The sequence below is a fragment of the Budorcas taxicolor genome, chromosome 4, assembly GCF_023091745.1.
Source record: "Budorcas taxicolor isolate Tak-1 chromosome 4, Takin1.1, whole genome shotgun sequence".
NCBI lineage: Eukaryota > Metazoa > Chordata > Mammalia > Artiodactyla > Bovidae > Budorcas > Budorcas taxicolor.
Genome location: NC_068913.1, coordinates 62,867,229 through 62,880,438, shown reverse-complemented (window position 1 = coordinate 62,880,438; position 13,210 = coordinate 62,867,229). Strand labels below are relative to the sequence as shown.

At 50.6% G+C, this 13,210-nt stretch overlaps 1 protein-coding gene across 2 annotated transcripts in view; it reads left to right on the top strand.

Annotated features, from left to right (window-relative positions):
* The window catches only part of EEPD1 (endonuclease/exonuclease/phosphatase family domain containing 1), a 122,956-nt gene extending 115,263 nt beyond the window's left edge, over positions 1-7,693 (top strand). For both annotated transcript variants that reach the window (XM_052638466.1, XM_052638465.1), the window contains 2 exons: positions 3,105-3,299; positions 6,984-7,693. In XM_052638466.1, the coding sequence (XP_052494426.1) occupies positions 3,105-3,299; positions 6,984-7,183 (395 nt within the window). In that variant the 3' untranslated portion in view covers positions 7,184-7,693. The remainder of the gene's footprint in view (positions 1-3,104; positions 3,300-6,983) is intronic.
* The last annotated feature ends 5,517 nt before the right edge of the window (positions 7,694-13,210 follow it).

Sequence of the window (13,210 nt, the reverse complement as noted above, 5' to 3'; positions counted from 1 at the left end):
GGGCAGCATATTGTTTCAAGCTGCCAGGGACGATTGAGCCACAGTCTGACTCAGCCTTGACGTGCCCAGGTAAGGACAGTGACTCATGTCCCCGTGTCCCCCTGCATTTAACTAACGTCCAGCCCATTGTTAACTGGTGACACAGCAGAGCCGTGGAATCAGGAAGCGCTGCAACCTGCCCAAGCGGCAGCTCGGGTAAATCGATGAGCAGAGGCAGCTTGGCTCAAACAAAGACTGAACTTTATTCCACAGGCTTCTTTCTATCAGAGCAAACAGAGTTGGCTTGATTAGCAAACTCTGGACCTTTCCACCTTTGTCTGGAACGTGCACCCAGGTTGACTGACGTCAGTGAGGGCTCAGGGTGGAGTGCCCATCCACTGATGGAATTTCAGCAAGAGTCAAACAAGGCAGGGTCATGCTTGGCATCTGAGTAAGACTTACCCCTAGTGGGGCCGGGCTCCTGCTATTGTCACTGGCATTTTATAAATCTAGGACTCTGAGGAAGTCAGCCCCAAATATTATCCCTTCACTCCTGGAAAATGTGTGCACTCAGTAGTGTCTGATTCTTTGTGGCCCCAGAGACTGTAGCCTGCCAGGCGGCTCCTCTGGCCGTGGGATTCTCCAGGCACGAATACTGGAGTGGATTGCCATGCCCTCCTCCAGGGGAATCTTCCTGACCCAGGGGTCGAACCTGCATCTTCTGGGTCTCCTGCATTGGCAAGCACGTTATTTACCACTAGGGAGACGTGGGAAGCCCTAACTCCTAGAAACTCAGTGGGTACCTGTGGAGCCCACCCTGGCGGACAGCTTCCTAGGAGAATTTAGGGCCCTGCACATCTGTGGGTTGTCAGAGGCAGGGAGTGTCTCCATGTCATCACCAGACTGCTTTAACCGAAGTAGATGAGTTGTAAGAAACCTGGACAGTCCAATTCAAAATGAGCCATTATTTTCATTCCCGAAGTTACACAGAGGTTGGTTTATTGACGCCTGACACCAGCATCTCTCCTGGGTTCAGAATTTTCTTTTCTTAAAAGAAAAAAAAAAAAAAAAAAATATATATATATATATATATATATAAATATATTTTCTTAAAAAATATATATATATTTTTTGTCAGTGCCGAGTCTTCATTGTGGCACACGGGCTTTCTCTAGTTGCAGCACAAAGGCTTCTCATCGCGGTGGCTTCTCTTGTTGTGGAGCATAGGCTATAGGGTGTGCAGTCTCCATCAGCTGTGGCTTTGGGACTCTGGAGCACAGCCTTAACAGTTGTGGTACGCGGGCTTAGTTGCCCCGTGGCATGTGGGATCGTCCCAGACCAGGGACTGAACCCATGTCTCTTGCACTGGCCGGTGGGTTCTTTACCACTGAGCCACCAGGAAAAACCCCAGAACTGTCTTCTTTTGGCTCAAATATTTCATGTTTGTATCCTAATGAAAACCTCTCATTATATTGAAATCTTTTGTCTCAGTCTTTCCTAAGTTTTCCTTGAAATTTAATAAAGGTACATCTTTCTGTTCATTCCTTTTAAAAACTACGTTGCACCTTAATTGTGCAGTTTTCCTCATGCTTCGTTCACCATTTCTTCCACGCGTGTTTCTCTTACGTCTGCCAGGCAGCAGGCTCTGTTCCAAGCGTGTGGGGCTTTTCCATCCTAGCTCTTTGTCCTGGATTTGAGGGCTTGGTGGCTTTGGTTAGAGCCTCAGCTTCTTACCTGCAAGAGGTCCCCAGCACACGGTGACGACTCAGTGGAGGGTCATTGACACTGGCCTCGTAGGAGTTGTTATTAGTATTATTCATAAGTTGACTTTCCTGTTGAAAGTTCGCAGTGATTTCTCAAGACCAGCTTAGTTGGGCTCGCCCTGCTTCGGGTGCCAGGGTTGTTAGGCTCTGGCATGAGGGTCAGATGCCTCTTTATGGGTCATAAATGGCTGCAGGAAGGGCTTCCTTCCATCCCCTTCCCTCCCTCAGGCCCCCTGGGAGAGGGTGTCATGTGCAGAACGTGAGTGCCCTCTGCTGGTGGCTTGTGTCATTTCACTTTGGGTTTCTTAATCTCACGACTGAGCGACTTCCCTTTCACTTTTCACTTTCATGCATTGGAGAAGGAAATGGCAACCCACTCCAGTGTTCTTGCCTGGAGAATCCCAGGGACAGGGGAGCCTGGTGGGCTGCCGTCTATGGGGTCACACAGACTTGGACACAGCTGAAGTGACAGCAGCAGCAGCCCTTGTTATTGATGCGTATTCAAGTCCACGAAGATTTGTTGAGTGTCTCAGATGCATTTGGCCCTTGGTTATGAACTGTTTTCTTTAAAGCTTTCCTTGCAATGTTTCTCCCTGTGATAACGTGGCTCCCCTGAGGGGAACTTCGAGACAGGAAGTGATGGTCAGGCAGTGGACGGGAATCCCAGGGAGCCAAGCTGGGTCTCACTGTCCTTTTCTGAATGTCTCCTCACTTTGGAAAATACTTCATAACTATCCCACTTACTCTTGTAAATCAAACTAGAGTTTGAGAGAGATGTTGAAAATACTTTAAAGTATTTTGCCCTATATTAGTGTGCTGGGGTTCCATAACAAAACACCACAGACTGGATGGCTTAAACAGCAGGCATTTATTTGCTTACAGTCCTGAAGGCTAGAAAGTCCATGATCAAGGTGTTGGCAGGGTCGGTTCCTTCTGAGGCCTCTCCTCGGCTTGCAGATGACTGTCTTCTTCCTGTGTCTTCACTCGGGCTTCCTTCTGTGCTCAATAAATGTTGGTTGAGCTTTTGTTAACGATCTGGGCAAGACCCTTAGGGCCTTTCTGTGCTATGAGATTCGGAACCCATGATCCAGAACAGAGGTGATATTGACATCACACCAACCTAATGTGTCACTAACCCACTCTGGGAGCTTGGGTGTGGGGTGGCGGGGGGGGGGGGGGGGTGCGGTGAGGGGGTGTTGCACAAGGAACTTGGAAGAATTGGGAGAATAGGAACCATGCCACAGTCCTAATCCTGGAGAGTCAAATCAGACACTCACGATGCTACTTAAATGAGTGGTGGTCAGTGTTGGGTTAACTTCCCACCACCTCTTACATTTCTGAATTTCTCTCTTCCACTTCTAGGAGAAAAAGACGTGATAGTTTTAGGGGATTTTGGCCAGGGGCCAGACAGCAGTGACTATGATATCTTGAGGAAAGAAAAATTCCACCACCTGATCCCTGCGCACACCTTTACCAACATCAGCACCAAGAATCCTCAAGGCTCGAAGACTCTGGACAACATCTGGATCAGTAAAAGCTTAAAGAAGGTTTTCACAGGTAAAGCACACGTGCTGTTCAGAAACAGGGAGAGTCACCTGTCTGAGCTGGCAGTTCACGATTGTCTGGTTTGAGCGAGAGTCAGGAGTGACCTTCCCTCCTCTGCAGGCATTTATGAGGTTACTCTTGAGGCGGCTGTATAATTATCATTCACACAGAGCCACTTTCAAGAGTGAAGGGGTTCTGAAAACTAAGTAAAAGGCATTCACTGACCTACATCAGGGACAAAGCAGATGCGTGCCGGGCAGACCTGGCTATCGACTGGCAGCACTGGGTTGCTGCATGAACTTGCTGTGCTGCGCTGAGTAGGGGCCACCCTCCAGTTGTGGTGCGTGGCCTTCTCCCTGCAGTGCTTCCTCTTGTAGGGCACGGGTTCCAGGGCATGTGGGCCTCAGGAGTGCGGCTCACGGGCTCTAGAGCATGGGCTCAGCAGTTGTAGTACACGGGCTTAGTTGCCCCACGACTTGTGGAATCTCCCGAGACCAGAATTCAAACCCATGTCCCTTACATTGGCAGGTGGATTCTTATCCACTGGCCAGCAGGGAAGCCCCAGCTTAGCCTAATTTTAAGGATACTTAGCCCTTCAGCAAACACTTCTCAAGCCCTGTCATGTTCAGGCAGTGTGCTATGGCCTGAGATTTACCCACATGCCATCAACACCCTGCAGAGCAGCAGTTGGCGGTGAGCTGACGTGTTACCTGGCATCACTATAGGATGCTGAAGCGCTTTAGGCAGGACTCTGCCGGACCATGGTGTGGTGGGTAGCCTCAGCACTGAAAAGCACTCCCCCAAAACCAGTCATTTGCTGAGCAGACCTTGGGTCATGAAACAGTCATAAAAATACAGAAGCGGCAGTAGGGTCTTTGGATGTAAGATAAGAAGAGTAAGATAAGCACCAACAGTTTGAAAAGTGTCAGTTGATCAGTTGTAGTCATGTCCGACTCTTTGTAGCCCCCCAGGCTCCTCTGTCCATGTGATTTTCCAGGCAAGAATACTGGAGTGGATAGCCATTCTCTTCCCCAAGGGATCTTCCTGACCCAGGGATCAAACCCGTCTCCTGCATTGCAGGCAGATTCTTTACTGTCTGAGTCACCAGAGAAGCCCTTACTAAACACAAATAGTTGCAGATTATACTTCAGAGAAATGTTTAAAAAAAATTAAGTACCAATGCTGGAGTCTCACTGTGAGACCAGGACTTGCAGCGAAGACTTGGATCCTCAGGACTAGAATTTCCAGTCCTGGGCACCAGTGTCCGGTTGGACTGTGTCATAGGAAAATCAAAAGGATGAAGAAAGTGGGTCTCAGGGGGAGTGTCAGTCATCAGACTGGGCGAGACGGTTTGCAGAAACGCATCGCTGGCTAGACAGAGGTTGGTGGCGACAGGAGGCGGTGCTGGAGTGCTTGAGCAGACAGGGCTGGGGGAAAGCTAGAAGCTGTTGCCTCTGCCCCTTGCTCTTCAGCTGTAGAAAGCGAGGTGCAGGGAGGAGTGGCCCCCATCCCGGAACTCGCACCAGAACCCAGGCCTGAAAGTGAAGCTGTTAGTTGCTTAGTTCAGGTCAGTTCAGTCGCTCAGTCGTGTCCGACCCTGTGACCCCATGGACTGCAGCACACCAGGCCTCCCTGCCCATCACCAACTCCCAGAGTTTACTCAAACTCATGTCCATTGAGTCAGTGATGCCATCCAGCCATCTCATCCTCCGTTGTCCCCTTCTCCTCCCGCCTTCAATATTTCCCAGCATCAAGGTCTTTTCAGATGAGTCAGTTCTTCAAATCACGTGACCAATATCTTGGAGTTTCAGCTTCAGCATCAGTCCTTCCAGTGAATATTCAGGACTGATCTCCTTTAGGATGGACTGGTTGGATCTCCTTGCAGTCCAAGGGACTCTCAAGAGTCTTCTACAACACCACACTTCAAAAGCATCAATTCTTCAACGCTCAGCTTTCTTTATGGTCCAACTCTCACATCCATACATGACTACTGGAAAAACCATAGTTTGACTATATGGACCTTTGACGGCAAAGTAATTTCTCTGCTTTTTAATATGCTATCTAGGTTGGTCATAACTTTCCTTCCAAGGAGCAAGCATGTTTTAATTTCATGGCTGCAGTCACCATCTGCAGTGATTTTGGAGCCCCCAAAAAATAAAGTCTGCCACTGTTTCCATTGCCTCCCCATCTTTGTGCCATGAAGTGATGGGACCAGATGCCATGATCTTAGTTTTCTGAATGTTGAGTTTTAAGCCAACTTTTTCACTCTCCTCTTTCACTTTCATCAAGAGGCTTAGTTGTTCTTAGCTTTCTGCCATAAGGGTGGTGTCATCTGCATATCTGAGGTTATTGTTATTTCTCCCCATAATCTTGATTCCAGCTTGTGCTTCCTCCAGCCCAGTGTTTCTCATGGGGTACTCTGCATATAAGTTATATAAGCAGGGTGACAATATACAGCCTTAATGTACTCCTTTTCCTATTTGGAACCAGTCTGTTGTTCCATGTCTGGTTCTAACTGCTGCTTCCTGACCTGCATACAGATTTCTCAGGAGGCAGGTCAGGTGGTCTGGTATTCCCATCTCTTTCAGAATTTTCCACAGTTAGTTGCTGAGTCGTGTCTGACTCTTTGTGACCCCATGGACTATAGCCTGCCAGGCTCCTCTGTCCATGGAATTCTCTAGGCAAGAATACTGGAGTGGGTTGCCATTCCCTTCTCCAGGGTTTCTTCACAACCCCAGGGATTGAACCCAGGTCTCCTGATCGCAGGCAGATAGGTTCTATACTGTCTCAGCCTCTAGGGAAGCCACCGGAGCCTGGGTCTGTTTGATTCTCTGGGGCGGTTCTCACTGAGGGCCGCGGCCGTGCTTCTAACTGCTCTGTCCTTTCTTCTGTGACTCTTCCCCTGTTTCTTAAACATACCTTAAGCTTCACGTGTTTCTAAACCTTGACTTTAAAAATGCCTTTGCTGCTGCTGCTGCTAAGTCGCTTCAGTCGTGTCCGACTTTGTGTGACCCCAGAGATGGCAGCCCACCAGGCTCCCCCATCCCTGGGATTCTCCAGGCAAGAACACTGGAGTGGGTTGCCATTTCTTTCTCCAATGCATGACAGTGAAAAGTGAAAGTGAAGTTGCTCAGTCACGTCCGACTCTTCGCAACCCCATGGACTGCAGCCTACCAGGCTCCTCCATCCATGGGATCTTCCAGGCAAGAGTACTGGAGTGGGATGCCATTGCCTTCTCCAAGCCTTTACTAGCTCATAAACTTCTGTAACTCTCTCTTCTTTACCCTTTTTGTAGAACTTTCTCCTTTCCCACCCGCCTTTGCAGCTTTGCTTTGTGAAATAGGACCTTCACTTTGGACACCTTTGTGGGAACTGTGTACCTGTGTCGAACACTTACCCTTGCTGGTCAGATTGCAAGTGTTTGCGAAGTAAGGACGGGGTGGGGGCCAGGAGGTGTGCAAATGGGCAGGAGGCCTGGACCCAGGGTAGTTTCAGCGCCTCCTTGGCAAACCCTCACTTGTCTGGGAAATCCAATGGGCTGAGACAGTTCATTTGCACAGGCAAGCCAGGTGACTGAGGGGTCTCGTCAGGGAGCCCAGGCTTGCAAACTATACAGCGTTGGCCTCCACCCACCAGCTTGCGGCCCTCCCCCACCTCCCATCCTGACCTCTGGGTCTGTCTTCCCTCTGCCTCCAGGCCACTGGGCTGTAGTGAGAGAAGGCCTCACGAACCCTTGGATTCCAGATAACTGGTCTTGGGGCGGAGTGGCTTCTGAACACTGCCCTGTGCTTGCGGAGTTTTACACGGAGAAGGACTGGACCAGGAAGGAAGGCCCTCGGAGCGGCAATGGGCTCACCCTGGAGCGGAGTGAAGCCAACATTAAACACGAGCGATGATGGCCCCAAATGGGCGTTCCGCCCCTGACCCTGGGGAGTTTGCCCTCCCCCGTGAAGATGCAGAGCCAGAACCGCCTGCCCTTTTGTCCTCGTTCTGACAGTGGACAGTGCTTGGGCTGTGACCCGGCTGCCTTCCTCACAGAGTTTGTGGACTCTCATGGGGGAGGGAGCCCAGCGGGCCCTCAAGGTGCTGGATGGTCTGATCAGAAGCTGGGTAGAGAACTGGAATGTCTGATCTGTGGATGCCGCCAGCCTCAGCCACTGGGGATGATCATCACCCCGCTGCCTGGACTGCAGCTCAAGGGGAACAGCAGTGGAGGCTGGAGGCGGAGCTCTCGTTCCTGACCACCAGTCTGCGATGTTCTGACTGCAAATTCTGTGAAAAGCTTTTAACTCGAGCACTCTCCTCAAATATTTTGAGTGATGATTTTTAGTTTTGTTTTGAAAAAATAAACAGAGATGAGCCTGCCTGGCCGCAGTGAGAGCCTGGGGGCAGTCCCCTGTCCTGTGTTTCGTGCCCGCTTCTGATGTCTTGGGCCGGGTGGGGAAGGGGAGAGGCTGTGGTCTGCAGCGTCCTGAACACAAGGCACCCCTTGTGCATCCTCGCCTTGAGATCCTGCAGAGGTTCCCATCACACCCTCATTGACCCCTGGGGATCTCTGTCCAATCTTTAGATTGTCTCCTCCCTCCCATCCAGTGCTTCATCCTCTGACCCCTCTACTGGGCCATCTGTCACTTTAAAGAACCATTTGAATGATCTCCTTTCCTCCTTCCCCGTTCAATTCAGTTCACCTTCAGTTCCCCAGCATTCTCCACCCAGAGCCTCCATCTGCTGATCCTGAGGAATAGCTGTTGATTCTGGATCCCCAGGAAGCTAAGCCTGGGAGCATCAAGAGAGGGAGGGTCCTCCCTTGAGGGTGGGTGTTGGGGGTAGGGGGCGGGAAGTGTGGGTTAACTGCCACCAAATACTCTTTCCTTCCCAAGTTGGGGTCTCCTGTAGGTCCCCAAGAGACTGGGATTATAATGCCCATTTCACAGCCGAAGAAACAGGCTTACAGAGTTTCACCTCCTGAAGGTCACACAGCCAGTTAGTATGTAGACGGATCCACACTCAGTCTAAAGCCCTTGCACACATGTCAGCCCTATGCTGCTGATACTGACGTGTGAGAGAGTTAACAATGGCAGTGAATGTGTGGACCACCATCACCACCACTGGGAATCTAGTGACTTGAAACCCAGGGCTGGATGGGCAGTGAAAGGGGCCCTGTCCATCAAAGGATGGACACCTGGGGCATCAGGCTTCCCAGGAACATCATTGGTCATGAGCACAGGAAGGAAACCCCTTTCTGAGAGCTTTTTGAGTACCTGGTCATCACCCATTACTACTCCCAGGAGCTGTCTCTCCAGTGGGTGGGTGAGCAAGCGCCTGGAGACCTGGAACCTGTGATAGCTGAGTCTTGACTGAAAGCAGTCGAATTAGAATGAAAAGTCGTGGTGGGTAGGAAGGGGTGCTTCTCAGCTGAGCTGACCTTTTTTGGTACTTTATCTGCAGTTAAAACTTCCACCTGCATTCACCATTCAGATGCTCCAAGTTCTTTTAGCCAGATTTTTGCACAAAACTGTGGAAAGAAAAGGCCGCCTTAGGTGAGAAGAGGGGAGAAAAATCCAGCTAAACGTCCCTTGATTTGAGCTGCAGGCTGGGGAGCTGAATGGTAGGCCATACACTGGCGTTTGCTCAGTGCCTCTGCTTAGCCGTGGCTGGATGCATACTCATGCCCCAGACACAGAGTGGGGAGTGCGTGTTACCTGAGGACCCCAGAAGTGAAGGCATTGCTTGGCAGCCACAGGCCCAGGGTTTGAAGGCCGCAGACCTGGCTGCAGAGTCCCAGCTCTGCTGTGTCCAAGCTGTGGCCCCTGCAGGTTCTTCTTGTCTGGGTGAGTCCTGGGTTTCTTATCTATTAAGTGAGGATAGAACCCCTCAGGGCTGCAGAGAATAAATAGTTCAGTTCAGTTCAGTTCAGTTCAGTCACTCAGTCGTGTCCTACTCTTTGCGACCCCATGAATTGCAGCATGCCAGGCCTCCCTGTCCATCACCAACTCCGTGAGTTCACTAAAACTCACGTCCATCGAGTCAGTGATGCCATCCAGCCATCTCATCCTCTGTCGTCCCCTTCTCCTCCTGCCCCCAATCACTCCCAGCATCAGAGTCTTTTCCAATGAGTCAACTGTTTGCGTGAGGTGTCCAAAGTACTGGAGCTTCAGCTTTAGCATCATTCCTTCCAAAGAAATCCCAGGGTTGATCTTCAGAATGGACTGGTTGGATCTCCTTGCAGTCCAAGGGACCCTCAAGAGTCTTCTCCAACACCATAGTTCAAAAGCATCAATTCTTCGGCGCTCAGCCTTCTTCACAGTCCAACTCTCACATCCATACATGACCACAGGAAAAACCATAGCCTTGACTAGATGGACCTTAGTCGGCAAAGCAATGTCTCTGCTTTTGAATATACTATCTAGGTTGGTCATAACTTTTCTTCCAAGGAGTAAGCGTCTTTTAATTTCATGGCTGCAGTCACCATCTGCAGTGATTTTGGAGCCCCCCAAAATAAAGTCTGACACTGTTTCCACTGTTTCCCCATCTATTTCCCAGAGAATAAATAACATCCATAAAATTCTCAGCATGCTCTCTGACCACAGAGCTCAACTCCAGGAGGGATGCCCATTCCCCCTGACACATGGTGAGAACTCAACAAGCGTCAGTATTTAAAAATAATTCTATTTTTTTGCTGTCTTCGTTTTATCTCCGGAGTTTCTTTTACCCTCAACTGGAACAGATGCTTCATGGTTTCCCAACAGTATGTTATCCTGGACTGTCCACTGGTCCAGCTGAGCTCTCAAAAGTAAGGATCCGCACCCGGTGGAGCCTGTCACTGATCATCCCGCCCCACATTCCACTAAGACCCAAAGGCTCTGGAAGCGTCCAAGACTGCCCTTCACAGCTCCCCCTGGCGGAGAAACTTGGTAGGACACCCAGTAAATCATCCAGAAACAGAACCTGTGCTTTTTTCTGCTTGAGTTGACAGGATATGGCCGACTGTCTCCCAGAACGAGTAACAGCTGGATTCAGACGTGGAATCTTAAGTGGTATCGTCGCTGGTCTAACGGTGGGCACATTTAGCCTTTGAAAGTCTCAGTTCCCAGCCGGCTGTGGGATGATGGAGGTTTCTCCCAGCAGAGAGTGCCTCCCTGGGCTCCTCCCTGCCTGGGCCTGTGAGCCTTTAGCCCAGAGGCAGGATTTTCATAAAACTTACAGAATTCAAAGCTCAAGTTTTCTAGAAGTGTTAAGATTAATTAATAATCAGATGGCTCATCTCTTCTCTCTCCCCCCGCACAGTAAGTATGAGAGAATTGAGTAGAGCTTAAAAGCCAAAGGATACTTAAATTTACAAATGATGGATAGTTGTTGAAGCTGGGTGATAGGAACACAGGGCTTCATGATGCTCTTCTACTTTTGTCTGCTTTAGACGTTTTCTAGTCACAATGAAGTAAATACATACATAATAAAAGGCCCAAGCTTGGCCCAAAATGACAATGTGCAAAGTTTTATACTTTTTAAGCAGAAAAATACTGCATTTCCCTGTAGGCCAGGCATGCTGAAATCCTCACAGCAGATGTGGAAACATGTGAAGGGAATTATAACTCTTTCTTCTTATGCCACTCCCTGAAGGGGCATTTTGCTAGGAAGGAGTCACTGAAAGTGATCAAGTGTTAATTCTGGAATGGTGAAGTTAAAATATATGTATTTGGAGGTAAAATAGGTATTTGGAACGAAGAGAAGAAAGGGATATTTAAAAGCCTTGGGTTGCTTTTCATTCATCACACATGGTGCACCCACGAGGTTTGGCTCTGGGGGTGATCAGGGGAGAGGGAGGAAGACCCCTGACTTCCAGGGTCACTCGGCCATGGTTCTGGTCTGTGCCTGTCTCCAGCAGGGTTCTGCAAGGGCCTGGTTGCAGAATCCCCTGTATTTTCCATTCTCCCCTTGGTGAGCCTGGAAGAGGAGGAGGGGTTTCCCCTGAAGGAGCAGCCGGCAGGAATCTGAATGCCAGGCCTTAGGAAGCTGGGAATCCTCATGCAGCAGCCAGACAAAGTGATTCATTACTGCATCTTCTGTTGTGTAAGAAACCATAGGCCCTTTCATAAAACAGAACCCTGAGCCCCCAGACTGTGGGTGCTCTGTGGGGAGGGCCAGTTCCTGCCAGCCACCTCTCTACCCAGTCTCCATGCTGTGGCCTCTGACCTCAAGGCACTCACTGCTGGCATACCCCCACCCACTGCACAGATGAGCTTTGGTACAGGCCTAAGTGGGAAAAGGGGCTTCCCTGGTGGCTCAGACGGTTAAGAATCTGCCTGCAATGCAGGAGACCTGGGTTTGGTCCCTGGATTGGGAAGATCCCCTGGAGAAGGGAACCCACAGCGACCCACTCCAGTTTTCTGGCCTGGAGAATTCCATGGACAGGAGAGCCTCGTGGGCTACAGTCCATGGGGTCGCAAAGAGTCAGACACAATTGACCGACTTTCCCTATGGGGGCAAAGAAACAAGCCAGGGAATCATGAACAAGCTTCCTCATCTTCAGCTTGTGGGGGCAGATGGGAGTCTCCCTGCCTAACCCCACCTGGAGGCCAGCAGCTCCTGCCCCTTGGAAGGACTTTTGAGTAGGTCTGGATTCCCTCCAGGAGTCCAGAGTGAGGACAGACTGGCAGCATGAGGTCTGCCCAGCTGAGGCACCCTTTTCCTGGTTGATGGGCCCCCTGGGATGCCTGCCTCCACGGAGAGAGCCCCGCCCACCACTGGAGAGCCCCGCCCACCACGGGAGAGCCCCGCCCTCCTCAGGAGTGCCTCCTTAGCCTGATTGCTGCTGAAGCCAGGCGGGCTCAGAGGAGTGAAGGTGGGTAGCTTTGCTGAAACCAGGAAGAGGAGGTCTGGAGCAGAGCGGGCACTGTCTGCCTCCTGAGTGTCCCACAGCTGGCCAGGTGACTTACACAGCTAACCTGAGGACATTCTCCGAGGACTTGAGGCCGACTCCATCACCCCCATCAGTTGGTAAGTCACAAAGTTGGGATTCCTGACTCAGCTCTGAATGCAAAGGCCTTGTTTTTAAAGTTCTTTAGGCGGGTAGGCTCATACTTAAGAATAAACAAAATAACTTGTCAAGCAGAGATATAAAGTGCTGTGCAAATCAGAGGAAAAGGGTGTGTTTTCACTTGGCGGCAAATCTGAGTAGTCTTCCTGGGAAAGTTTTCTGAGCTGGGGCTTTAATGGGCAAGACTGGGCGGGCAGTGGAGGCAGGCAGAAGACGGTATTCTGGGCAGGCGGTACTGAGGACAAGGGTGTGGAGGAGGGAAGGGCTCTGTCTAGGTCACTCTGGCAAGTTTATGAAGGGTTGTGAGGAGAAGACTAAACAGAACCCAAGGCCAGAATTAAAAGGCAGCAGGCCTGGGAGCTGGTAGGCTGCTCTGCAGACCTTGTGCAAAGTAGAAGAAGAGGCTGCAGCGTTGGAGGACCACAGAGCCTGGCAAGAAATGCACTGGGCATCACACTGGTCCCTGAGCAAGGGATGAGGCTGGAGTGGAGCCGCGGTGGACATGGAGGGGCCAGGATAGTGGTCCCCCTCACCCCTGAGGAGCAGGTCCCTGGAACATTTACAGGACAAGCTAGAGGCCCAGCAAGGTGGAGGGGGGCAGCTCTGGGAGGTCCTGAGAACTCAGCTGTAGTGAATATTACAGGCCCAGACTCCTGTTAAACCCACCTGGAACTTGTGACTCTGGCCAAGTTACTTGCCCTTCTGTAAGCCTGTTTCCATAGCTGAAAAATGGAAATGTTCCTCCCTCCTTGTAATAAGAAATGAACTATTGGGTGTTGTGGCAATCCCCTTCCTCATCACCAGCAGTTTCTGTGGTGGCCAAGCCCTTCTGGGAGGTGCAAGTGTTTGGGAAGTTCTCAGACTGCTGCTCTGTGCCCAGACACAG